Source organism: Melopsittacus undulatus, chromosome 8 (assembly GCF_012275295.1).
Source record: "Melopsittacus undulatus isolate bMelUnd1 chromosome 8, bMelUnd1.mat.Z, whole genome shotgun sequence".
Classification (NCBI taxonomy): Eukaryota; Metazoa; Chordata; class Aves; order Psittaciformes; family Psittaculidae; genus Melopsittacus; species Melopsittacus undulatus.
In genome coordinates, this window is record NC_047534.1 from 56441640 (window position 1) to 56467701 (window position 26062).

Here is a 26062-nt window from a genome sequence, read left to right on the forward strand (position 1 = left end):
TTGAGACATTGAAACAATTTGGAAGACAAACTGTTACTGATAACATTTGGGTTGATTTGCTTACACTAATGAATCATTGCATGGCTGTTATCTAAAGTCATAGGTTCCACAAGTTAAAGTGCAATGATTAAACCACATCAAGCACTGAATGAGTGTGAAAGCACATTTCACTTTCAGCACAAGCAGTCCCATCCGCTTCATTTGCCTCCTGGGAGAGCAGGAAGAAGCACTAGCTGGATATGTGACGTGAAGTGTGCAGAAACTTGGCTTCTGCTCACATCTGATGAAGACCAGCAGTGAGGACTTCCCTAAGTCTAAGCAGTCAAATGTCCAGCATCCCTTGAAAGCCAGGGGGGAAAGGTTGGCAGTCATCACCTTCCCATTCAGCAACACCTTCTGAGAGCTTTTCTTACCTTCTCCACAATAAACCCTGAGGACTGAGGGGGGAAATCAGAATACAGGACATGCACTTTGGGGGGTATTACTGTCACCTACTTCAGGCACACCCAGGTTGGAGGCATAAGTTACCTACCAAAGGTAGCTTAGGCTATGAAGGTTAGTGGCTTAAACATAGCTGACAGCATCCACCTTTGTATATCCCCAAGTCCTGCATGCTCAGTGATCTCATTCTCATTGCCCTAGCCGAGCAAGGACTGGAGTCTGCCCTGCTTCCAATGCTGTCAAGGTTTCCAGGTATTAAATCTGACATGTGATAAGCAAATAGCTTTCAGATCTAAGATGAAGCTGTAAGATGCAGGGGTGAAACATCTGCTCATGAGCTCTATCTTCTGAACCATCCCTTAACCTGACATCACTTCTCCTGGGTCCCACACATCCCAAGCTAGGATGAGCAGATAGAGGTTAGTTACCTTAGTCAGTGTTCTGTTGGGAGGCACTGGCCTGATATCAAACTGGAGATCTGTTGTCAAAGGCAGCCCGAAGCTCCAGCCACCATACCTGAGTGGAAACCAGAAGGAAATGCATTGCTACCCTCATTCCAAAGCTTTAATCCCTTTGATTGGTGCATGCCAGCATGCCACTGTCACCCCAGGTAATTCAAGCTTCACTGAAAAGAACATAACCCAGTATGTAGTGTATGGCAAAGCCAACACTGCTACAACAGCCCTTTATTTGGGAGGGGGGGAATGGAAAGGGAAACTCAACAGCACAATCACAAAACTGTGCTGAAAGCCTCCATTTCAGAAACATTTTGGAGCTGTGTGGCCTCTTCACCCTGCCTCATCGGAATGACAGGTGCCAGAAGACAAGCAGCTCAGTGTACATCAATGGCAGATGAACATATTCCTTGACAACCTTAACAACAGGCTATTCTTGCCCCAAGACATGCAGTGCAGCTGTGTTCCAGACACACTAATAGCTCCAACAGCCCCATGGTGCAATAAAATGTTCAGCCTCTAATTTCACTGGAATGGATGCACTTGTTTAAGTGAAACACACACTGGGACTCTTCAGAGAGTCAAACTTGGTCTCTCCCCAGGGTTTACTTCATGGCAGGCTGTGTCAGATCATCCTTTGTAAGCATTTCTGAGCCAGACAAAGCCTTGTCTGCAGATTCAGCCATCAGCATACCGGGTGATTGACACGTTATCTCTAGGCTATCCCTGCTGTGATGGAGCAGACCACTTGCTTGAGCCTTTTTAACTCCACGATTGCAGGATATTCTACCTCCTTTCACCAGATTCACAGAGACCATCAGCAGAGAGGCCCTGCTAAACCCCTACTGCACTGTCACCTCTCCAAGCACAGTGGATATGAGACACACAAGAGGCTGTTCCCAGTGCAGTCCAGAGGAGGTGCATGCTGTACCGTTTCTGTAGGAAGTCTTTGGTGGTTGCCAGAATGTAGGTCTCCACATTGTGTCCTGTGAGGTTATAAAGTGTCCGTGTGGAGAAGGTCCTTCTGTGAGCAGGAGTGTAGTTCGTTTGTGGACATGTCTGAGTGGAGACAAGCGAACAAAACCATTAATGTCTGTTTTCACTGGAAACCAGTATACCAGGACAGCCTTGAGAGCAGGCAATGACAACACTGCGACTGATTCTTACAGAAGCTGATGATTCACAAACACAGCATACATCCTGCACGCTGTCCTGAACATATTTAGTGCAGTGCCTAAAAATAACCTTTCCTTAAACCTACACTTCAGTTCTACTGACATCAGAGAGACCTTGAGATGTGCTTCATGCTATGTAGGAAGGTTTTTGCTGAATTAAGGCTGATCCTACTTAGCAGAGCATCAGTGACTGCACAGATAACTGCAGAGGGCAAAACAACCCACAGAGCAGGAAACTCTGGGGTGGCCTCAAACTCTCATCATGCATTTCACAGCAGTTACTTTCCACATTTCTGCTTTCCTGTCAGTCACTGGGAATGTGTTCCAGGCTTCAGAGAAGCCTTGGTTAGCCCTGAATGTAAGAAGCTGAGGGTCAGTCACATCAACTGCTTCCTAAGGCTAAAGCATCCTACCAGACAGCATGCTGGCTGCTTCTTTCAGCTCATCCATAACAAACCCCTGGTCTCCCCCATTGTGTTTCTGTTTATAACTCTGCATCAGAACACAGAAACATAGCTTCCTGCATGCTGAGGGACACCTGCACAGGCACAGTGAGGATCAGCTTTGAACATTATCCTGACTTCTGGGACTAATGGTGCTAATACTTTTAATGTTGTGAAAGTAAGTGTGTGTCCTGAAAACCCCATAAAATAGATGCATTTTAAGGAATGATTAGGAACATTCAATAAGTACATGCTTTATCTTACAAATGGCATCATGCTGCACCATGAGCCTGATTTCTTACTGGAAAGAAAGCTGAAAACAGATGTTAGAGCACTGGAGGGGGGAGAGTTCAGCTTCAAACTGGGCTGTAAAAGTGTAACATCCTTGGGGCAGAATCTGCCTTTTCCCCATATGCGTGTGAAGATACTAAGCCCAGCAGTGCTCATATCTGGTTCTGTATGTACCACCATAACTGCAATATTAATCATCACTATTTATAATAAGGAACAGAGTAAAAGCTGATGGATGTAGACTTTGCATAAAGTTAAATTGTGAAGAGCAAACAGCAGTAATAGCTGTGCTTTTGTATAATGACAGTACTTGTAGAAGATGAAAATTTCCCCTTGAATACATGCTCACCTCTGTTAATGGGACAATCATACAACATTCAAAAGCACTGTTAAACCTTTTCCCACCATGGGGAGCAAGGCAGCTATATTGGCATGCAAATCTCTTGAGGATGCTCTTTCCTTTCCTGTGCTGTCCCCAAACCAGTGCACACACACTGGTTATCTGATGTACAAAATCAACAGGCCAAAAAGGGACAAGAGGAGTTTGAACACTCAGTTCTCCTTAGTGTCATGCCTGCCCACAAAACCACTCCCAGCTTAAAGGCCTCACAAGTATCCCCCCAAACCTCAGTTTTGGGTTCATTGAAATTACCTGGATGCCATCTGTGCAGTTGCAGGCAGAATACTCAGTTCTCTGGTCTCCACTGCTAATCCATGGGCCAAGCATGTCCTCCTTTAAACACTGCCTGAAAACGAACACATTTCCCTCTGAGATTCTCTGTGCTCAGGTCTGCAGACGATGCTAATTGCTGTCATGTTTAATGACAGCAAGGATGGCATTGAGTAGCTTCAGCAGAAGCAGACCTTCTTGTCAGCTCTGGGTGCTTCAGGGAACACCCATTCTCCCTGCCTTCAGTGCCCCTCAGAATACAGACCTCACTACTGCTCTCTCAGCTGATCAGAAGGAATGCAGACACCCCTTCATTCCCACAGTAGAGTGTAAGGAGTTAGCATAGGCCAACATCATTTTACAGTGCAGAAATAAGGGCTGCTGTCATTGCAATAACTGGGGAGTCCTGCAATGGACTGCATTGAATAGGCAGGCACTGTAAACACTCAGTATAAGTATTTGCTTGCAGGTACATGGCACACATAAACATGCAAGTCTGCCCATGGTTTTACTACCAGTTCCTTGAACATTTATCTGCAGGCAAAACAGCCCTCGTGGCACAGCTTTTAGACACAGACCACAAAAGCTACAGAAAGAACTTTCTGGGTGTGCTCAGTGTTATAATTGGGATTACTGGGGAGGTAAGGACTACTTCCCAGATGCAAGAATAGACTGCTCTTGTTCTGGCATCCTGTCACCACCAAAGCTGTTTCCTTACTACTCCTAGTAATAAATGAGTTCACTTGTGGTGGTAAATGCTTCTTGATGCAAGCAAAGAACACCAGCATCGTGGTCCTGGGACAGTATTGGAAGTCCCAGTCTCAGCCTTAAAGCACAGTATAGTTTTCCTAGTTCTGTGCTGGCAGATGCAAGCCTTCGCTTCAAGCTGCATGGGAGACAGGCTTGCTCCTGCTTGCAAAAGGCCAGTTAGGCATCTCCTAATGAGCTGGAAGAGCCTGCAAGTCAATGTGAAGAGAGGCAGGAGATAGTGTTTCTTTTCTCTGCATATGGCTAATGGTGTTATGTCAATTCTCTTGCAGATTCAAAACCCAAGTACAAGAAACCCAAGAAGTACTTACGAATTGCTTTCATTCATGCATGTGTTATCCGTCCCAGGGAAAGCAAGCATTGAAGCAACTAAAGCATCTGTGGTTTCATTAAAATTCCTAAGATTTAACAAAGATAAAAGAAAACAGGAAAACATTGAAGCTACTTCCACTAGCACTGAGCAGAGAAAAACTGTCTGAATGAAAAAGGATTTAAGATGTTAAATAACTGATTACTCGTGGTGCCAGCCCTGCAAATCACTGAAGTACATGCAGTACCTGAGGATCACCACGCAGGTTTAAAAGGACTGCTCATTGCTCAGAGCCACACAACTACTCCAGTGATTTGCTGCCTCTAGGTTTGAGCAAGGTACTGATGAACTATTGGACAATCAAAACTCTGTTTCTGGGGGAAGAGCATCTACTGCAGTTTTCAGTCACTGTCTCCAGTCTTGCCTCAATCAGCTCTTTCATCTGTGATGTCTATTTAGGATTTGGTCATTCAAGAAGATGCTTCTTGCTTTTGACCCAGCTCCATCAGCAGAAGCAGAGAACATGAGGAACATAGGACTCAGATGTGCAGTTCTGGCTCATTCCACCATCTAGAAGGACTAGAGTGGAACAGCATGGGCAGTTCTGGGGAAGAACACCTAAGAGCAGATGTGATTGCTTTAGAGCTACATTTTCTATTTCTGACTTAAAACTACTGGTGAAAGATAGCAGTTCACACCATGAAATCAGAATGAAACAAGTTCTAATCACTTGGGATATAACATTTTTAAGCACAATGAAATAATTCAGTGGTGGCATCTTAATTGCACTGAAAAAGTGAATGTCCTTTAAACTGACTGTGTGTCTTAGACTAGTGGGGTCTGGACAGGAAAGCATGTTCTGTACCCACAGAGAGGAGGGCAATGCAGACAGTTCACAAAGTGGACACAATTTCATCCCAGAGTTATAATACTGAAGGTGACTGATGTGGAGACCTCTATTTCACATTGAGGGAAGAGTATATATATTAAGAAATCTCCAATGTGAAACACAAAGAAAGTTCCTCACATATTTTACAGTTAATCCCGAATAAAAGGTTGTTTTTCTAAGGCTGATTACTGAGCCAGGCCATCTCCTGCAGAGATCCCTTAGGAACAGGATTTCTGCATGTGCCTTTGTAACCTAACCACACAGACCCATAGCTACACGTCATCTGGGTAACTGTTTACTGGGTGCACTTATAAATAATCCTGATAGTGAAACTTGCTTTTTATAAGGAACACAAACACCACCACTCACCCAAAGAAGTCTGCCTGGTCGGATGTGCCATACAGAGAAGGGGAAAGCATCAGTTCGGGATATTCGGTCTCCTTAGTTCTCAGTGTCCCAAGCCCCATTGCAGCTGTCACAAAGAGGACTGGGAGGATGACCTGAGCAATGAAGCCTCTGACATCCCTCCGGGTATGGTGGAATCTCTTAATGAACAATGCTGAAGTCTTCTTAAGCAGCAATGGCAAACCCTGCAGGCTTTTGGATCTGATCAGGAGCTGATCTGGGTACGAAAGAAGAAAGTCTTTTGTCATGGATCGGTATTTGTGAGTTCAGCTTCCTGCACTCCATTACAGATAACAAATCAAAACTACTAAGCTGGAACATGCACAATGGTCAGGCTTGGGACAGGACTTAGATTCTGGCTCATGAGTTCATGTAACATCATTGTTTCTCTTTCCTTTCAAATGCATACATGTAGTGATTTCATACTGAGTTCACACTGCAAGAGGAGCACTGGTGTCCGGATGCAATAAGCTGTTTACATCCTGCTTACCCAGCTGCAACTTACAGTAAAAATGTATTATTCTCCTATACTTGCAAACTGGAAATTGTCATCATTTAGAAAGCAGGTCCTTAGACAAATCAATAAGAGAATTAGTCATAAAATAAGAAAACAAAACACATAAACCAGTTGATCTTTTGCATGGAAGGTCTGTGGCACACATAAAGCAAAGTCTAATCCTGTGCAACCTATATTTCTTAATGAAATATTAACCTATACAACACAACACAAAGCATATCCTTTTCAGTGCTCTTATTAGGGGTGACACAAAATACTTCTCTATGCTTATGAGTTACTGCTTACAGTAACATATACAGGGCAGGCCAGCTTTAAGAAGTGAGTACAAAAACACCTCTGCATTGCCTTCCTAATGGTATATTTGTATGTACAAAAAACGTTCCTGCTCCGAGGAAGTATTTCAGCCAGGTATTTCCATATTTTGGGGGTGTGCAACCTTCTGCAGCTCTCAACGCCTTAGAGATACTGGTCTCATTCTCTTCTGACCATGAATTTATCCCACTGCCTAGCCCTTGGAGCTGTTTTACCACACTGCAATGGCTGGGACACAGCAAAAAGCAGCAAAGGAGGACCCAGCTCAGAGCTGTGCTGCTTTTGCAACAGGCTAAGGGGTTTACAGAGTTTCTCTCCAACTCCACTAGTTATGTAGAAATAATCCTCCACATCAATTACAGCAATTACTTTCAGAGGTATACATTTGCTCTTTCACCCACACACTGTATTTGATTAGATTAAAACCTGTCTCAATTTAAAGGAAGGTGCATGCAAACAAAACCCCTCTGTAATTTATTCTGTGATTCAGACTATTCCAAATGGGTGGATCTAAACAACTGTTAAGGGCTGTACTTCTAAAGATTTATTTGCTCTGTGATTCCTCAATTGGGGGAAATGTGGTTTTCAACAAAGAATATGGGGAGCTCAGATCAGTCCATCCATCCTTGTTTGCATCTGCAACCAATCTGGAATAAAACCTGGACATAATTTAGTACCATCTCTTTCTGTGAAGGTATCCGTGCTCATAGACATCTCATCACTGCCAATCTGACCACTGGCTCCGGGCAGCTGTTGGGGCAGTGCAGCATCTTCTCTCTGCTCCTTCACCAGCTCTTTTGTCAGATTGAGAAACACCTATGGAGCAAGAAAATATGAAGGAAAATTGGTCCAAATGACTCCATTTACCAAAATAATCATCAGAATCCACTCTTCCACTTTGCAGCTGCAGTTACTGCAGCAATTGTGAATTATGCTCTTTTTTCTGTTCCCTTTGTGCTCCGTGAGGGAAATTCACATTCTTTCCAGTATAAAATCGTTGTGCAACTCCTTGTCACCTCCTGCTGCAGCAGTGCCAACAAAACTTAGCAGCTGCCCTGGACTTACCTTGTCCTCATACCACCTACTACATGACTACTCAGCAGGCATAAATGAAGCTGCACTTCAGCTCAATGCCTACATAACTCTGCCCCCTCCACACTCACACAGTGAGCAGCACACAGACTGCTCTCCCTGCATGGCACCAGTGAGGAAACGAGGAGGGCTGTTTCCTGGGGTATTTTCCATGCTGGGAATGTGCATGGCTGTGCTGTCCATGCTATATAACTCATTCTTGATGCCTTCAGAAAACACTTAAAAGCAAGCAAGAATTTCTGAGCAGAAAGGTACCAATGTGCCACCCTCCTTTCTGCAAGACAAAGGTCATCACTGCTATCATTTACATTCAGTTTCTGATGCAAGTAATGTTTGTGTTTATTTGACCAGAGGTTTCCCATGAGCAGAAAGGTGTCTGTGGTACTCCAAGATGCATCAGCTGATTCATTTCTCCAATACAGCATCCATGCTGAAGTTTGTTATTCAGATGAACTCCCTCCCTGCTGACTGCATCTGTAGCAAACCCAGGTTCACAGAGACAAAGAGAATAGTTCAAAGAGAAACACATCACTACCCTCTCTCCTTAGTTTAATGCCAGTATCTCATTTTCTAGGTAAAATGCCCAAAGAACTGTTAGCAAGTTGAGACAGCGGTACACTTTGTGCATTATTATATAGATTTATGAATACATCTACACACACACACACATATGTCTAAGGGTAACACTGAACAACCAAACCACTTCTTCCCCTGCTGGCAACTCACATCCAAAACATGCCACCATCTAGCCCAGCAAGCAGAGCTACACAATGCTGTGAAGTTAATCACCATAACACTTCATTAAATCAAGTGGATCCTGAGCTCTTACCTCTTCCACGGTTGTGTTTGAGATCCCATAGCAACCAAGGTGGAGATCACTCAGGCTGGTGTCGAGGGCTCTGAGAAGTGCCTGGTAGGCCCCTGAGACTGTGGACTTGAAGGGGGGAAGCACATACACGAGCTCTCCACCAATATCTTCCTTGAGATAAGCCTCTGGGAGGTGGGACTGGATCAAGGAGGTCACTGCTGTGGTGTCACACTCCTCTACCATGTTCTGAAAAGAGAGGAAAACACTGTGTTCACCAAGAGAGATGTGAGGTCAAGCTTCCTACTGCAGGATTGAGCCCAAATGCTGTCCCAGAGCATAATCCACAGGTGGTCTCAGTGCAGGTATGCAACATTTCAGGGTAAATATGAAAAGGAAATGAAAGTGGGTTTCTAGCCCTTGAAGAGGGAGATGTGGCTCTGTGCCTGCCTTGGTCAAGCCAAAATCTTACTGGGCTCCCTCTGTCTATGGGGATACAAGGACTGGGTTGAATCAACCGCTTTGCACCAGCTAGAGCATTTGTTGTGGAGCAGAGAAGAAGCTGATACCTGAATGGGGCTTGAACACAGATCTTTTCTCATTTTCTCTCTCCCTATACTGCCAGCAATTTGGAAGAGGGGCTCATCTCTTATGGTATCTGCACATTATTCTGTGTGCTGGGACTACCAACAGCACTGTAATAAATGCTATATCAAAAGCAGATTTTCCCCTCCTTGCAAGCAGAGCCTTTTTCCTCAGGCCAGATGCTATAGATGGGCTCTTCCCATCTGCTTTCTTTCTCTGAACTTCAGAATCCATGCTCTGCACCCAGCCTTGCTTTTAACCCTCAGGAACTTCATTTCCAACAAAGCAGAGCACTGACATTCCTGTTTTCCAGTGGTCCTGCTGGAGACCCTCCCTCTGCTTTGAAGGAAGTGTGGGGACACATGTTCTCTCCAGGAGAAGCAGCATGCTTACATCCAGATCCTCAATAGTTCTTTGGTACCCTACTGTCCTTGGATCTGTCACTCAGCTCCTGCCACTATGTGCCTGCATCCCTGAACAAGCCTTGATGGCTCCCCTCTGAGACAATGCTGCTGAGAGCCCTAGCTCAGCTCCATGCAGGCTTGCAAACAGGAGCATCTCTGCCTCTGCCCATTGCAGTGTGTGCTGCAATGACCATGCTCATGGGACACAAATGGGAGCTAAGGCCCAGTGGGGAAAGGAGGGCAAAGAAGACTGCATTGTGCATGTGTGATACAGGAGGTTCAAGTTCAGACCTCTGCCTTGTCAAGGCTTTGTGTAAAGGGGCTGAACATTGCTGTGTTTTGGGGAACTCTCCATATAGGGAAGTGTGCAAATTCTAGCAAGGGACAAGCAGAGTGAGCTGGAGTAGAGAGCCCTGTAACACAAGTACCAGTGTTTGAAGCATACAGAAAATGATCTTCCTGGCAGCCCAAGGAAACAGCACAGTGTGTGGCCAAAACAAAGGGCTTCAGACATTCCACTTTTACTCAGGCATAAAACAATTACATAAAGAAGCTATTCCACAAAAGGGAAATCATACTGGAACAACCATTCTGCTGCAGACACCTAACACTGAGATGAACCTTTTGCAGCATGTTTCATTTCTGTGGGACACTGTGATATGTTCCCTTCTTTCCTGTCATACAACTGATGGTTTCCCACCCAAGACACTAAGAATTTAGGACCAGCTCATACACAAACCTTCTTTTTTGTGAGTGTCAGGTGATATCCATCACCAAACATCTCCTTCAGGTAGAATGGAGAACCACAGCATCTGAGCCCTCCATGCTCTAGGAAGGCGATCCGGTCACTCAGAACTTCTGCTTCATCCAAGTGATGTGTTGAGAGAATGATGGTCCTGCCTGGAAAACACAAAGCTGATGTCAGCCACCACAAATACATGTGATTACATCAGGCTGATTGAGGGGATAGGGAGTATTAGGTGGAAATTGGGCTTTTTTGTAATTAGTAGTGAAACTGGATGGAAGGCAACATTGGAGAGAAGCTGGAAGTTACTGTGTTGTACACTGTGTATTGTAGTAAAGTTACTTTTCACATGACATTCTGAATTTACAGAAACCAAGCAGGATGCACTCAGAAAGTCCTCAAATCCCAGCCTCCCAGAGTTTGTGCTCTGTGGTCTCAAACCCCATGGTTCAAATCCCATATATGCAGAAGTGACACAAATCACCTTTGCCCCTGGGCAGCACCTTGTCTCAGGATGGTACCTTTCTTATTCTTGGAGATAATCTCCCAGATGCTTCTCCGAGAGCATGGATCCACTCCTGTGGTCGGTTCATCCAGTATCACCACCCTAGATCCACCCAGGAGAGCAATAGCTATGGACAGCTTCCTCTTCATGCCCCCAGACAGGGAGCCAGCTAGCTTGTGACGATGGCTGTACAGGCCAGTCTCCTTCAAAGTCCTTCAAAACAAAGGAAAAACACCCCCCAAAGGGTGTCCTTCAGGCATCTTTTAAAGGCAGGGAATGGGAAAATACCCAAATCCCCCCATAACTGCAAGTGTAAGACTGCTCAAGTATGGAGTGCCCTCACAGTGCAGGGAGATGATTCCCCTGTCAGCTCAGTCGCTGGGACTTTTATCTAAAACATGGGTTTTTAGGATGCTTTCATCTGACACATCAAGGTTAAAGGCTCCTCCTCCTCATCTGAGAACACTGAGATCCCAGCTCCCTGGATGCTCCTGCTGCTTCACTTCTCCACAAAACCAATAAAATCGACATCATCTTTCTGACTGGTTGATTAAACCTCTTTCTGGGGAAAACTGTAAAGCAGCAAGGACTGGACCCTGAGGCCTATAAATACATCTCCAAAGAATAGCCACAGAAGCTTGTAAACCCCCTGGAGAAGAGACTTTGTTTTCTTACAGCCATAGATATCTCTATATCCCTCTAGGCAGACCAAGGCATTATTTGAACTCTATGCTGCATCTGCAACACTTCAACATTCATTTGAGCTTTGCAGTGGGGATGGCACTACCACACAATAATTCTGACAGCCTATTTTTGTACCTCCTCACTTCTTCGTAGAGCTCCTGTTTACTCCAGTGGGGGACTTTGATGTACCCGTAGAGCAGCAGGTGTTCCTTTGTGGTGAGGTAGTTAAACAGCACGTTGTGTTGCATACACACCCCCATATTCTTCCTGATAACTTCCTGGTCAGTCCTGATGTCTTTGCCATACACAAAGATAGTACCTGATGATGTAGGGAACAACCCAGTCAAAATAGATCTGAAAGGGAAAGAATAAATGGAAAAGGAAGTCAGAAAAAGGAAAAGCCATATTTAAGTTTTTCACATGATCCTGTATCTATCATCACTTTCAATGTTTTCTTACATTACCATCACACTTCTTCCAGCTAGGGACCACTGATCACTGCTTCTTCTGCTGTCTGACTGTGTACTTGTCCATACCTGGCCACTGCACTTGTCAGAGCAGTGGTCAATTAACATCAAAGGACACCCTCATATCCCTCATGGGAACTCAAGAGCAAGTACCAAGCTCACACACTGAACTCTGGCTACTTTTCATATGTACTTTTATCTTCAGCTTTCCTCTTCCTAAGATCACTGCACATCCCATACATCAATACTCATGAATGCCCTTGACTTCCAATTTAATCACTTGCTCCAGAATTCGAGGATTCTGGGTTGAGAGAAACACAACACAATAAAGAATCTCAACTACTTTATTAATACATGGGAAATATAGAGTAATAAAAGATACAGTAAAGGATATTTCTGATGTTTGGTTATCTTACCAACCCCAAACACAACGTAATGACAATCCCAAAACCAGCTTGGAGAAACATCATCACAGTGTGAGGTGGCAGGTTCAACCTCAGCAGGCATCCCTGCAGAGGCAGCACTGACCTGGGTGGTATGGGATTCTGCTTCCTCACATTGCCTGAGGTTTGTCTACAGTACCCAGACAGCCTTATATTGCTAACCACAACAGAGACTGAAAACTACATCTTCACCTTACTAATCACATCAGAGCATGGATGTGTGTTAAGATTTCACTGCCATTATTAACAAGACATGGGAGAGGACTTCCAGACAAGACACCTCCCAGTGGGCAGTGCTTTAATCTAGTTCAAGCAAGTTACCTTCCTAGCAATACCCAATAGACCCGAGTCAAATAGACCCTCTGCTCAGAATAACTACTTGCATATTATAGGTAGTTTTTGGTGCTGTCCTGGAGGGACTAAAGGAGAAGATATGTCTCAGACTGCTCTTCATCTTCCCAGAGTTTCTTTCTCTCCTGGGACTTTTAACCATCATTAAAAAGGGAAGAAGTAACTTGTGACCTTACTCGGGATTTGAAGCCTGCACTAAGGTTCAAGAAGCTATTATACTTTTCTGCATATCACCTTTGCCTACACTTTGCAAACAGCATACGAGATGAATTGATAACATGCTGAAATGAAGCACACATCTGTCTTACTGAGTTTGGCTCTTCTGAGGCTTCTATTTATCATCTTAATGTTGCTTTCAGAGTGATGCACATAAATATCACTGGAGAAGCCAAGTTCTACATGTCTGTTTTAGTGCTGTTATCTAGCAACACAAATAATAATTTATAAATGGCAAAGCTGGAAGGACTGAAAGGCCAATGTATTAACCCACTGCCATTTCAGCACAGCCAGTGCATGAGCTTGTACAGCTCAAGTACACCTTTATTAAGTGGTCTTGCTAATATCGCTTCTGCTTTGGTGTGTTCACAAGCTACCCACAACTTTCAGAAAAGCCTAACCCCAGGCACCAAAGTGCAATGGAACAAAATGCTAGGACAGATGCTGTGCTGTGCATTACAGGTTCCTACCAGATTAAAAAGCATGTTCCTAAGCAGAAAAGAACCTTTAATTCTAATAGATGAAGGGACTGCTGAGGTCATCCATGAGTAAGGCAGAACTACAGAGAGATTTGGCCTAATAAAGTCTCTTATTCAGTCTCCCACCACTGCTCAGCCCCACCTGCTCACCAGCTGGGTGAACAAGAGTTCACCCAATCATGCCCCACAGTATAAGAAAAGGCTTTAAAGGATACTCACATGGTTGTAGTTTTCCCAGCTCCATTGTGTCCCAGCAGGGAAGTGATATTCCCTTCATAGAAGTTGAGGCTGAGATTATCCACTGCAGCTTTGGATCCATAAACCTTCGTTATGCCGCAGAGAGAGACTCCCAAGGCAAGATCAGTGGGCTCTGGTTCCACAGGAGGAGGGGATGCACCTTCGACACACCAAAGGGAATGGTCAGAGGACAGTTACTGCACTGCAGCAGGTATTTGTGCTACTTTTTTCCACCTCAGAGACAAGCAGGGCTTTTAAAACCAAAATACAGCAAAAGTAGGTGCCTTTCAGCTCGGAATGTAGGGAACATTTCACAGGATCTATATCATTTTGAGCTCCCTAGGATTTCTCCTTTCTACCTCTGCAGCTTCTAATAACTCCTGACAATAGACATTTATCACTTTTGAAAAGGTCTCATGTTCAGATGTTTCACAGCACCTAACTAAGTTTATACGAAGCAAGCACAGAAAATGAGAGGACATACAGCAAAACTACTGAGTTATTTTCAGTTAGATAGAATCAGGAAGCTTTTATGTGTGATCTCACAGTATTTTACAGACTAAATATTTAAAGAGATGAACAAAGAAGCAAATATCCCTTTTGTCAAGTGGAAACATCCATTTGCTAGCACAAACAAAAGTGTATGACTGAGATATATGCCTGAGATACATTCATCTAAGGGAACTGCTTAACTACAACACACACAAATATGCATGTGAAAATCAGTATGTGTTTCCAAACCAAACAGGAAGAACAAATATAAGTTAAAAGCCAAATCTCTATTCATGTAAGGAACAGATTCCAGTTTCTCCTGTGCTACCACATAAGGATCAATAGAGAAATGGGTTTTCTGAGTATGGTGACCTTTCATAAATTTGACTTCATTTACCTATAATATGTGTATCACTACCCCATCTAGCATTCACATACATATCTTATTGTTGAGGGTGGCTTCTTTCCTTAACATCAGCTTGGTTAAGAGAAGGCCTCTTTGCTTCTCATTCCAGAAGGGGAGGTAACTGTTGTATTCAATCCAGTAAGATGGAAGCAGTGGGAAATACCAGGGAGCAGCCATGCCATATCTACCTGCAAGAAGAGGAATCTCATTCATGTATCTGTTTCCCAGGAAGCATCAGGGTGCACTCAAAATAGAAAAAGAAACTCCTCAGACATCTCTCCCCTCTTGATCTGCTCATGTACTACTGGGAGAGAATTTGCCTGATTGACACAATAGGAAGCATTAGCTAATTTGTTATTCTGAGTAACTTCATAGCTGGAGAGCAGGAGTACTTTACATTTTCCACTGGGTAGATTTCTGTATGCCAGTAGACTGCTTCATTAGGTCAGGAAGAAAAGCAGAAGACAAATGTACTGGCTCTTGCCCAAGGCAGGAATTACTTTTTGAAATCAAATGATATAAGTTACACAACACAAAATCACTCAACTGACAAATGCAGGCTAACACGTTCTGTTCTCATTTTCACCCACCAGACTGCAAACACATCCTCCCATGTCCTTGGCTGCAGACTCTTCTGGAGACTCACCTACCCATGTGATAAGCAGGGCAGCCCCAATTCTCCCTTTCTCTGTCTCAGTTTCATGAATACTGTCAGACATTCACAAAGTCATACTCCCTTTGATCTATAAAGAGGGGTATCCTGTGTATGTGGACTGTCATACTGCCTGAACCATGGAATCAGCCAGTGTTGTCTTCATTGTTTTCCAAGAGATGGCACAGTACCAGCCTCAATGTTTTGTATCCTTACCTGGGAAAACATTCCTTATGTACCATCCCAGGATGAAGTATATAAAAGAGTCTATCAGAATGAGCCAGCACATCCAGGCAAAGGAAGTGTTGTCTCCAATCATTGGGGACTTATACATGTTGTCCCACTGCAGACCTGCAAACAGGGATTCAGAAATACAAACAGGCTCTATATTAGTTAATGAAATGTCACAACCATGGGAATCAAAGCCTAGTTTTGTCTATAACAAACATACCTATGCCCTGTGCCTCATATCGAGCGATGTATTGACTTGCGTAACTGAACGCAGTTGGAGACAACAGACTCTGTGAATAAACAAAATTCAAACCAAAGAACTGATGAATCAATCTCAAAGAGAAATTAAGTCAGTCAACAATCAGGTGCCTCATTAGCTTGGTCCAGGAGCCAGATAAATGAGTGTTTTTTCCCCTCCTATCACAAAAAGCACTGAACCAGGCTTATGATGGGCATTACTTCTGGTGCCAGGCTGTAATGTCTCCTTAGAGCCAGCCTTTCTTTTGCTTCACACCCAGGACCCAACTTCCTCCCTCATACAGGCCTTTATTTTAGGCTTTTGAAATACAGCAGGGCTTGAGAATTACCTGCCATGTGGTTAATAGTTTTACCACTAGCACTAACAGTTGTTCTTTCCTGAACTGGGTGATTCAAAACAAGCCTGGCTTCTGGAACCTAATACCTTCCCATTTCTATCCTTGGTAAGAAACAATACTTTACATCTATTTCCATAGCTAGGAATTTGAGATACATGAAACTAAAGCATGAACAGAGACAGCAATGAGCAGAGCCAGACTTCAGTCACAGCCTGTACTCCTTACTGAGCCAGCCTTGTTTTTCACGTTGGTTGAAAGTAACCCATTTTGGTTTGCAGTTTGTAAGGGTGAGATATGTAGCTCAGACTACTCTCCAGCTGGCAGGTAGGAACTCTCTGAATTTCAGTGCTTTCAGTCATGGGACACAACTAATTCCAGGTCTCCCTCAAACAGCCAACTCTCCTGTTGTATGTGTCACCATTCACTGATGGAATTTAGAAACACACCCAACCATGACAAGTTGTGACACAAGCTATAATAAGAGCTGAAGTTTATTGAAGGTGAGTGTCTGCTTCCACATACATGGTCCCTGTTACTGAAAAGCAGAGCTTACCAGCAGGCTCTTCACAGAGAAGCTCAAATGATTCTCAATGACAAGAAGCACGATGAAGGGGAAGAAGGTGAGGATGTATACGAGACTGCCCACCAAGGCTGCTATATTGGTGTTATTGAAGAACACGCTGATGAAGTAGCTCATTGCTATGATGGACAGGCTGTAGTCCATAAGGTACAGGAACAGGAGTGCTGTGTTTGTTTTGGGAAGGATGTCACCCACTTTTAGAACAATGATGAGGAAGGTGACGGTAATCAGAAGGAAGATGGCACACTCTATGAACCAGGCGATGAAGTGGCTGCTGGCATTGACACCCATCATTTTCATGTACTACAGAGAGAAAGGTGAAAAAAAGAAGCACAAATGACAAGTGTTCATTAAGAGATCTCTCTGCTGATATTGAACTGCTGGGTTTATTCAGTTTCTAGGCAAAGCATCAACCAAACCACACTCTTTTATACTCAAATTCATATTGATAACCAAGGAGAAACCACACACTCACATTTCCACCATGCCCTAGGTTTGCAAAGCAGTCTATTGCAGAAGAATGCTACAGACTGGACCTGCAAGCAAGAAGCACTGTAGCCCACAAGCTCCAGAGCAACTTCTGGCCTTAGATTTGTAACTTTCCTAAAACATCTTTGTTATTCTTTAAAATGATGCTAATCGGTCCAGTGAAACATCTTTGAAACCAATCCATTCCTCACACAAATCCAAGACACACACAATAGGTAAACTACCATGGTTATAAGGGAGCAATTTTGTTTTGGTTTAAGGTTTAAAGAAGCTGATTTATACAAGCTGATGATCACACCCATAAGACTTGTATAAAACTGCCAATGTGTATTTATAAATCCAAAACAAACTACAGGTGCTGGTGGCTTCTTGTAGATTATTACACACCTAAAAAGACTGCTGACACCCTGCTTCTTAGAGACAGTGAAACTGGGTTCCCTAAATTAACAGGGCTGTCAGCCCCTGGGGTTCACTCACTTTCAATCTCATCACAGTTCATAGACTGCCCTTTACTGGAGATGATTGTGGTGAATCAGTATTTGTCTCCATGGTACTGGATAAAGACAAATCTGCTCGAGCTTCTGTTGCTTGCTGAAGCTTAGTTTGACAGAAGCTCTTTGCTGCTCATCTCTGTTGATGGTGTTTGCACCAAAAACCTGAGTTAATTTAACAAATTCCCTAGGTCTCAATGTCATTTCTTTTCCAATAGGCAAGCGAGATGAAAACCTTCATTTCAGAGGAGCTGATGTAATATGTAACACCTTCTGAAATATTAAGTATAATAATTTCAAGGATAGGAAATAAGTCACTTTCCATGTCTTTGTCCCCAATAGATATGATTCAAAGTCAATTTTTATAGAGCTTAAAATGTTCAGAAAACTTTGTCAAGTCCCCATATTTCCAGTGTTCAGAGCTGCAAAGCAATATCCTCCCCATTTGAAGGGCAAACTCCCTGCATTCCTATTGTTTTGAGCTTGGTTACAAAGTCAGAATCCAAACACTGCAGGTCAAACAATAGGTATTTGGAATATGATTTCCTTAATGCGTGTTTTGCCCCATTGAATATTGCACAGGAGACATAGTACCCACTAATAAGGCAAATCTGTTTATAATCCTGCACGCCCCAGAGGGTTTCACCATACCTCATAAAGCCTCAGATCTTTCTCTTGAACAAGTGTTTTAACAAAATCAGCTATAAACAGCACCCAGGCAGCCATCAGAGCAAATGGAAGAGAGTAGGTCACGCTGGTTAAGAACCTGTAAAAGGCAAATGCAGGCTTTAGCTGAATACAAAATATGCTGGGGATTAAGGCTTTATACAGAAGAATACTTTGGCACAGGAAAAGAGATGCTTATGTTTCAAAATGGGGAGTATAATTAATAATGACAAAAATGGCTATTTTGCCCTTGCTCTGGGTTTTCCATTCACAGAATTCCTGACTGTTCAAATTCTGTTTGATTTCTTTTAAATTACAGAGGGATTTCCAAATGCATTGTGGAAGCTTGGCTGAGCAGCACCAGGAGCAGGAGCTACCACAGCCAGTGGCATCTCCTGGTTCCCTGATGGGTGCATCCCAATTGGAATGAGCAGCCAGATGTAATTCCCAGTTCTGTTAATAGATATAATAACCAAATGTTGTTCTCAGGCCATATGTCCTGGTGCTGGAATTTGGATACAGGTGCTTCCCCTCCGAGTGCCTGTCCTATCACCCCCACAGGACAGCTATCAGGGATGATCCAGGCCTACAGCATGGCTTCAGAGTTCTTGGCTCCTCACTTTAGTTAAAACCTTCTTCATTGTGCTGAATGTGCACAGGAAAAAGACAACAGTGGCAAACTTCTCCTTTTGTGATGGAAAGCAAGTTTCTATAAGCAGGATATTCACTTCACTGTACCTACAGGGCTTACGCTTTCCTCCCTCACTTCTAAACCTGGCTTATAAGAAAGTAATCAGTGTTATTCCTGGGGAAAAAAAATCCAGGGAGAAAATAATATGATTAAATTCATTTTTAAATTTCTTTTTACCTATAAAACTGAAAATCTCCCATAAACCAGAGCTTTTGGAAACACTTCCATGCAACTGAAGCCATATTGAGAAAGAAAAAGAGGCATTTCTACTAGTTCTTTGTTGTTTGGGGTCTTTTTGGCTGCCACCTTATACAGGATCTCTAGGCTATTAAAACTTCAGCATTTCCCAACATCTTCCCTTTACTGATGTATACATATTCCCTTCTTTTCCCTACAGGATGGTAACTATGGAATAACAATAAAGTCATTTTATGACTACTACCGGATGCAAATCCAAAGCCTTTAGCTATTTTAATAATTGAGCAAACTTGTGTCCCTCTGAAGCTGGGGTGGGGAGGGAATCCTGAAGGCAGTAATCTTTCTCAGCAGCCCAAGAACAAGAACAAGAGCAGATAAGCACTGTAGTAAAGGCCTCGAGCAGACAGTTAATCATTGTCCAAAACTATCTCACAGCAATAATCCACATATTTGTTGCAAGAAGTTGGCACTTTGAATGCTTACTGCCTGTGTGCTTGCAGGCACTTTGCTCTTGAGAAGAGGTTATAGGTCCCCAGCTCTCTCAAGTGACAGGCTGACACAGGAGATTAATGCATCTGCTCTAGCTCCTATAGCTATAGCTCCCAGATAATCTTATAGCTCATGCAGTGGACACACAGGCTTTACAATAGGAAAAGCTCCTACATCTGGTCTGTACCTTAGGTCCAAACAAGACACTTGTGTCAGGATGGAGTGACTGTCCAACCTACCAACACTATTTGCTTTCTGATGGACACTGAAATCCCTTCCCTGGGTGCTTGCCACTCAGTTTGGCCACCACCTGCTGCCAGGGTAAGTACCCTCTTGCCAGCTTCCCAACACAGACCAAAACCTGCCTTGCTAGAGGGGCAGGTCCTCAGCTGTGAGAGGTTTGCTTCTCTCTGTTGCATTTGGCAGAGGTGCAGTTTATACTAGCTGCAGATCTGGCTAAAGATGAATGGAAAGGATGATGATCTGAAACTTTGAGCTGTTTTACAGTATAAAACTTACTCTGGCCCACACAAAGATAATGCTGCACTGCTCTGTGTGACAGGCTGTTAACCTGGCAACTCAGCACATCAAAAGATTCCCTGTCCTCCCTCATTATAGCAGAGATGAATGGTACAATTTTATCTTCCTGCTTGAGGCATCTGAGAGGCACCTGTATTGAGAACTATTCACTATACACTAATCATTAGCTGGAATCACTGGAATGAATAACAAATACCACAGCTGGATAGCAATCTCCATGAACAAAGCACATAAACCTGGTGACTCTTTTTTGCCCAGTAAATACATTTTCTAAGTTCTGCTTCATTGTCAGCATGCAAACACATGCAGAACAAGCCAATACTTCATATGTAACCCAGGTCCTGCCAGCCCAAGTCTCAGTTCTACCATGGGTGGTCACACAGGGACAGCAAATTTTACCTGCTGTAAAACCTATAGTTACCATGACAATTCGGGGACATACAGAGTGCTGAAAACAAAAGATGGGCAAACTAAATATAGAACACTTATACTGGAGTCCAAACTTTCATCTTTTGTTCAGATCCTTGGGAAAACAACAATAAAACTCCCCAAAACAGCCAATCAAACAGAAAAGCCAAAAGAACAGAACACAAAATGAACTTATTTCGGTGTCATGTGAACATGGTATTAAGGAGACCAGTACAGCTGGTGAGCTCCACCAGTCAGACAAGATGAGCTTAGACAAAGCATGAAAACAAAAGGCACACAAACTTACATATCCTTATTGTAGCAAGGGTAAGGCATGGCCTGGACTTGAACAGCTATTTCCTCTGGCTTCTTGCCAGTCTGTAATTCAATGATAGCTCTTTCAATGCTGTCCTGGATATAAATAAATGCTCGGCTGTAAATCTGGCTCTGGGAGGTGGAATTGTGAGGACCCACAGTCCAGATGCGCTCCCTGATCCTGTTGGTGGTTTGTGTGATCCTGCTGCTCATTCGGATGGTGTAGTTGAGCACAGGAGGGAGGGCCAGGTCCCCATAAACTGAGCTTCCAGGGCTGCTATGACTTGAAGGCAGCTTGAAAATTATACCTGGGAACAGGAAGGGAAAAGGCTTTCCTTCAGAGCTGACACCACGGGAACAGTACATAGGAATACATAGAAACTTCTCATTTTTATATGTCTTTTCTACATTACAGTCCATCACCTAATTTCTTTGCTGCACAAATAATGGTTAGATGGATAGACTGCTTATCAAGTGTCTAGAAGTGTAAACAATATATCACTGCAGCTACTCATGCTTCCAAATGTGACCAGTGGTTCTGGGTGTGAAATACACCTCCAAGTGCTTTTAAGCATTTTCCCACTGAACATTCAAACCCCAAAGGTTCTCAGAATAACTGTACTTGGCAACAGCAGATATCTGTCAGATATCTGGTAGGTATGTCAGCACATGCACTTGTGAACACGCTCAAGGATACTATCAATAGGGGTCATGCAGTGATGCTGTGACATGAAAACCTATACACATGTTTTTGTGCCCACACAAAGTCCTGCAGAGCTGAGATGTCCATACAGAAGACATCAATATAGCAGCTTTGCAGGCTCCTGTTAGGAAATGACATGCTGTAGATACAGTTAGACAGACAGGACTTTTCTCTTTTTAAATGTTTGCTTAAATAAAGGCAACAGAAGTTTTTCCCTACAGAATGTTTTTCCTGAGTATTCCATATATAAAGCATATGATGGAATGGATGACAATCATGGGAGAAAACTGTTTTCATGGGAATACACAAGGATTATCAGGGTGTGAAGTCACAAGAAAAGAAAAGGTTTCTATCTAGGTATAAACCCAAACAGGACTTATAAGTAAATCCTAATTGAGGAGAAATTGGGCAATGTTTAAAAATTAAGACACATTTGTGTCACTACATCAAATTAATGTAAGCTAATATAAATTAATATAAGTTCCTATTGTCTGATCTGAAGCTGCAATCTGATCCCACAGATACGAAAAGTGTGACTGAGAAGACCCAATCTAATATTGCAGTGTTTGGCTGGAACATCTCAACAGCTTCATGACCTTCTGATAAATTGAATTGTCTCATATTTGGACTTGATGACCTTAAAGGTCTTTTCCAACCTAAATGATTCTGTGATATCTTTCTTGATTAATGACCTTTTCCCATGGGGGCCTGAAAGAAGGCAGCTGTCATGAAGATCTCCTAAGGGCAGTGAAGTGGCATTCAAACTGAGAATGAACCAAAAGAAAACACCAGTTGACCAAAGGCTTTCTACACAGACAATGGAGCTTTAAGAGAAGAGAAGGTATAAACAGGAGACTGTAAAACACTGCCACAAGGAGATCTCAGTGTGCAAGTCCCATGTACACTGGCTCAAAGTCAACTGCTGTGTGGTGGGAGCTGTTGATGGAAAGCCAAACTTCTTCTGCTGGACTTCCACCCTATCCCAAGCTAATTTACAGGGGGATTCAAGACTGTCACATACTTGCGAAAAGCTCGTTCTTCAGAAAGAGCTCTTTAGCAACCGTTTCCATTTCCTCTAAGCTTTTGACTCCCTGAATGCGGTTAAATGAGACACAGGAGGACACGTTCACAGCAAGGGTAGCCAGTGTGTTCAGCTGCTCCACAATGTCAGAGTTGTTCTGCAATTCCAGCCGAATATCATCTGAAAAAGACACCAAACCCACAAGCAAAACCAGTAGCATCATTACACACAACAAAGAATCATCACATCATTCTGCTCTTTACACTGACAATGACACCAGACAGGAAGGAAAAAACCCATTATACTGAATGTTAAATGTAAAAACCAGTGCAATGAAGGCATGTTGGTGACCCAGTTTTTATGTTAATCTTTTGTAATATGCTCGTGAGTTTGCCTCTGGGAGGATGCCAGCAATGGAATGTGACAGCCATCCCAAATCAGAAGATGCTACTAACCTGCTGAGGTTTTAGACCCACATACGATGCTCCCCATTCATCCCACATCTTATGGGTTTTGATGTAATCAACTTGTCTGATGAGCTGTTCTGTCCCAGGGGAGGATGTGCTTTATGCAAGCACATCAAGGAAAACTTATGTCTGTTGTGCTGATGTGTATACTAAACCTGATAATGCAATTTAATAAAGACACTGCTGTTTCCTGGCTGTTTTAAAAGGTGACTGCATAATGCAGTGTAACTAATATGGAACAGCTGCTGCAACCATGATGATTTTATGGGCAGTTAAGACTTGAGCTGCTACTCATGAAATAATAAAGGGGTCATCACAAACAGTATGCAAATATCCTTCTGACTGCAAAAGACTACAAACACCCTTGGTTTATGCTGGGGTTTGCTACTTTAACTCAGATTTATGTTGACATATATGGCTACTCATTGAAAAAGCAGGTATGGACACTAAGACCAACGAGGAAGGGACTGTGATCCCCATGCAGTGCAGGTATCCACTGCGGACAGTTGCTGATGATTCCCATAGCACAGATCAGCAACTCTCACCACAAAGGCCTGTGCAAGACTACCAGAGAACAGAAATTCCAGCACAGCATCTCCTGCAATGATGCCTTTGGCTTTATGAGCCTGGGCACCTTTATCTGATTCCTTGCTTTTCTGCTCTGGAAAACTTTTAAGTTGAACCCTTATGAGAGTGAGCCCTCCACATTCCCCAACAGAGTCCCAGGTAACTCATTTGAAGACATAATTATGGCTAAACAGTGTCCTCCAGTGGCCACACTCAGCTGCAGAGATTCCCATCCTACTATCCCTTCAACACTCACAAGAAACATCTCTTCATACAAGCCCTTTGGCTTTCTAAGGGTCTATTCCAATAGCCCACAACATTTTTGCATCACAGCTGAGATTGCCTCGCACCACAGCATCTGATCCTGGCCAGAGAAGAGCTGTACCAGAGGATGGCTACAGCTTGGTGACTCTGGAGACCTGAAGTACCAGTAAGAAGGCAGCACATGTGGACCAGCTTACCCAGTTTGTTTATTTGAGCCAGCAGTTCAGCTGCATCCAAATCCACCATCAGCTTGATGAAAACCTGGACAAAGGGATTCCTCAGGGTGTTCTATCAACAAGTGAAGAGAGAAAATATATCATGTTTGACCAGAAGCCCTTTGAGCTTATTCAGTGTGTTTCTAAAATACAACAGCCCAGCTTGCCCTCACTGAGCATTTGTACAGTCCCCTCCTACTCCTTTCCTGATCTTTCCATATAGTCACTCTGTGGGTCAGGATGGGGAAATGCTGGCAATGAAAATGTCAGTCCAAGTTAGCAGTTGTTTTGGAGTCAAGAGAGGTTGTCTGTTGAGCCTTCATGAGTCCCATGAAATAATCTTTGTTATTCTAGAAGTGCAGTAAATTTCATTAACTTCTAATGCTTTAGGGTTCCAGAGAGCAACTTTTCATAGTTTTGTAAGAAAAGAAGACAATTTTTACTGCAGAAAACAGGGAGCAAGTATGCAAAACATTACAGCCTACTGCCTTCGGTATCCAAGCAGGGCTGGGCTCCTTAGGAGGGGAAAAAGGAATTGTATTTACAGTCACTGATGTACAAAGGCATCTTCTAGCTCGTATGTGTGTACCCAGAGCTCCATGATTATTATAGACACTGTTTCATTTTCTGAAGTCATTTCTTGCCTGGTCTTGCCTGGCTGGATCACTCCATCAAGCAGAAAGTTAATTTACAAACTGAAGAGCATTCTCTGCTCATCTGAGCCCTCCAGCAGGCCTCAGCATGGCCGTGTTACAAACAGATCATTACAGAGAGTCTGCATGGGAAGGTGTGTCAGGAGTGTTTCTGTTGCAGGAACAGGCAGGCAGGCATAGGAACTGTGAATCCAGCTCAAAAGCCTGAGAAAGGTCTCCCCAGCAGACCTACGATGTCCCTGAGGTCGCTGGAACCCCACTTCCAGTGAAGAAATCCATCCCCCCATCCCCTATAACAGAGATGGGGCAAGTGGGATATCATACCTTGATCATCGGAACTGTCTGGTTTAACTTAGTCAGTGAATTCATGATGCCCGGAGACTTGTCCAGCCACTCTTGGGACTTCAGGGCTACATCAGCCATCTGCTCCAAGGTTGCGTTAGACTACAGAAAAGCCCACAACACACAAGGATTCATTTATTCATCACTTTACAGCTTTTAAATAATAAATAAATGAATAAAACAGCTAAGACTAAGCTTGGTTTCCTCAGGATTTTTCTTAGCATTCTGTCTATTTGGCAAAAAGCCTCTAAAAAACCTAAATTTGGATGCAAGTACTTAAAAATATGGCCTCATATGTGGCATTTGGAGCATGTCTTGGATATCAGCTCTCCTTCTGCCACTGGTGTGATTGCAGACAATACTGGTTATAGCATTTGGCCTGGGACACATCTGTTATTGGCTGAAAACATGGGGGTGAAACTGAAAGCCTTAAAAAGAAATACTTAAACATTAGACCAACAGTAATATTGTTGGAGGTAAGATTCATTCAAAGACAAAAGGTGACTCCTATGACCAGCAAGGCAACTAGGAAAAGATCATTTCACTAGCACTCCAACCAGTCAGAAAGCAGACTCGTGTCTCTCAGAGAAACAAGCCTGTGATGGATAAATTACAGTCTTTTGGAGTGGGCATAATCTGCTATACTGTAAAAAGAGCCATACCTTTCCCATGATTGCTCGAGTTTCTACGGTGTCTGGTGTGTAAAGGATCTTCCCGAAAATCATAGGTTTTAAGAAAGACCAGATTAAAGCTCCAGTTGGGGTCTTGACCAAGTCCAGGTAAAAGGATAAGCAAAATGGTGCTGCAAGGGAGCAAAAGCAAATTGCACAGAGCACAAATCAGACATGAGAAAGCTACCAGTGTGGTTTTTCCCATCTGCCCAGTTTGCGGCTGTGT

At 43.3% G+C, this 26062-nt stretch overlaps 1 protein-coding gene across 1 annotated transcript in view; it reads right to left on the bottom strand.

Annotated features, from left to right (window-relative positions):
- ABCA12 (ATP binding cassette subfamily A member 12) overlaps positions 1-26062 on the bottom strand; it is an 82301-nt gene that overhangs the window by 16741 nt on the left and 39498 nt on the right. Inside the window, exons 19-39 of the mRNA XM_034065509.1 lie at positions 25828-25967; positions 25148-25267; positions 24153-24243; positions 22658-22837; positions 20926-21241; positions 18278-18392; positions 16620-16949; positions 15691-15760; positions 15456-15590; positions 14620-14775; positions 13672-13849; positions 11632-11850; positions 10829-11025; positions 10302-10462; positions 8598-8822; positions 7354-7492; positions 5812-6064; positions 4555-4641; positions 3458-3551; positions 1828-1955; positions 870-957 (exon numbers count right to left, since the gene is read on the bottom strand). Of these exons, the coding sequence (XP_033921400.1) occupies positions 870-957; positions 1828-1955; positions 3458-3551; positions 4555-4641; positions 5812-6064; positions 7354-7492; positions 8598-8822; positions 10302-10462; positions 10829-11025; positions 11632-11850; positions 13672-13849; positions 14620-14775; positions 15456-15590; positions 15691-15760; positions 16620-16949; positions 18278-18392; positions 20926-21241; positions 22658-22837; positions 24153-24243; positions 25148-25267; positions 25828-25967 (3422 nt within the window). The remainder of the gene's footprint in view (positions 1-869; positions 958-1827; positions 1956-3457; positions 3552-4554; positions 4642-5811; positions 6065-7353; positions 7493-8597; positions 8823-10301; positions 10463-10828; positions 11026-11631; positions 11851-13671; positions 13850-14619; positions 14776-15455; positions 15591-15690; positions 15761-16619; positions 16950-18277; positions 18393-20925; positions 21242-22657; positions 22838-24152; positions 24244-25147; positions 25268-25827; positions 25968-26062) is intronic.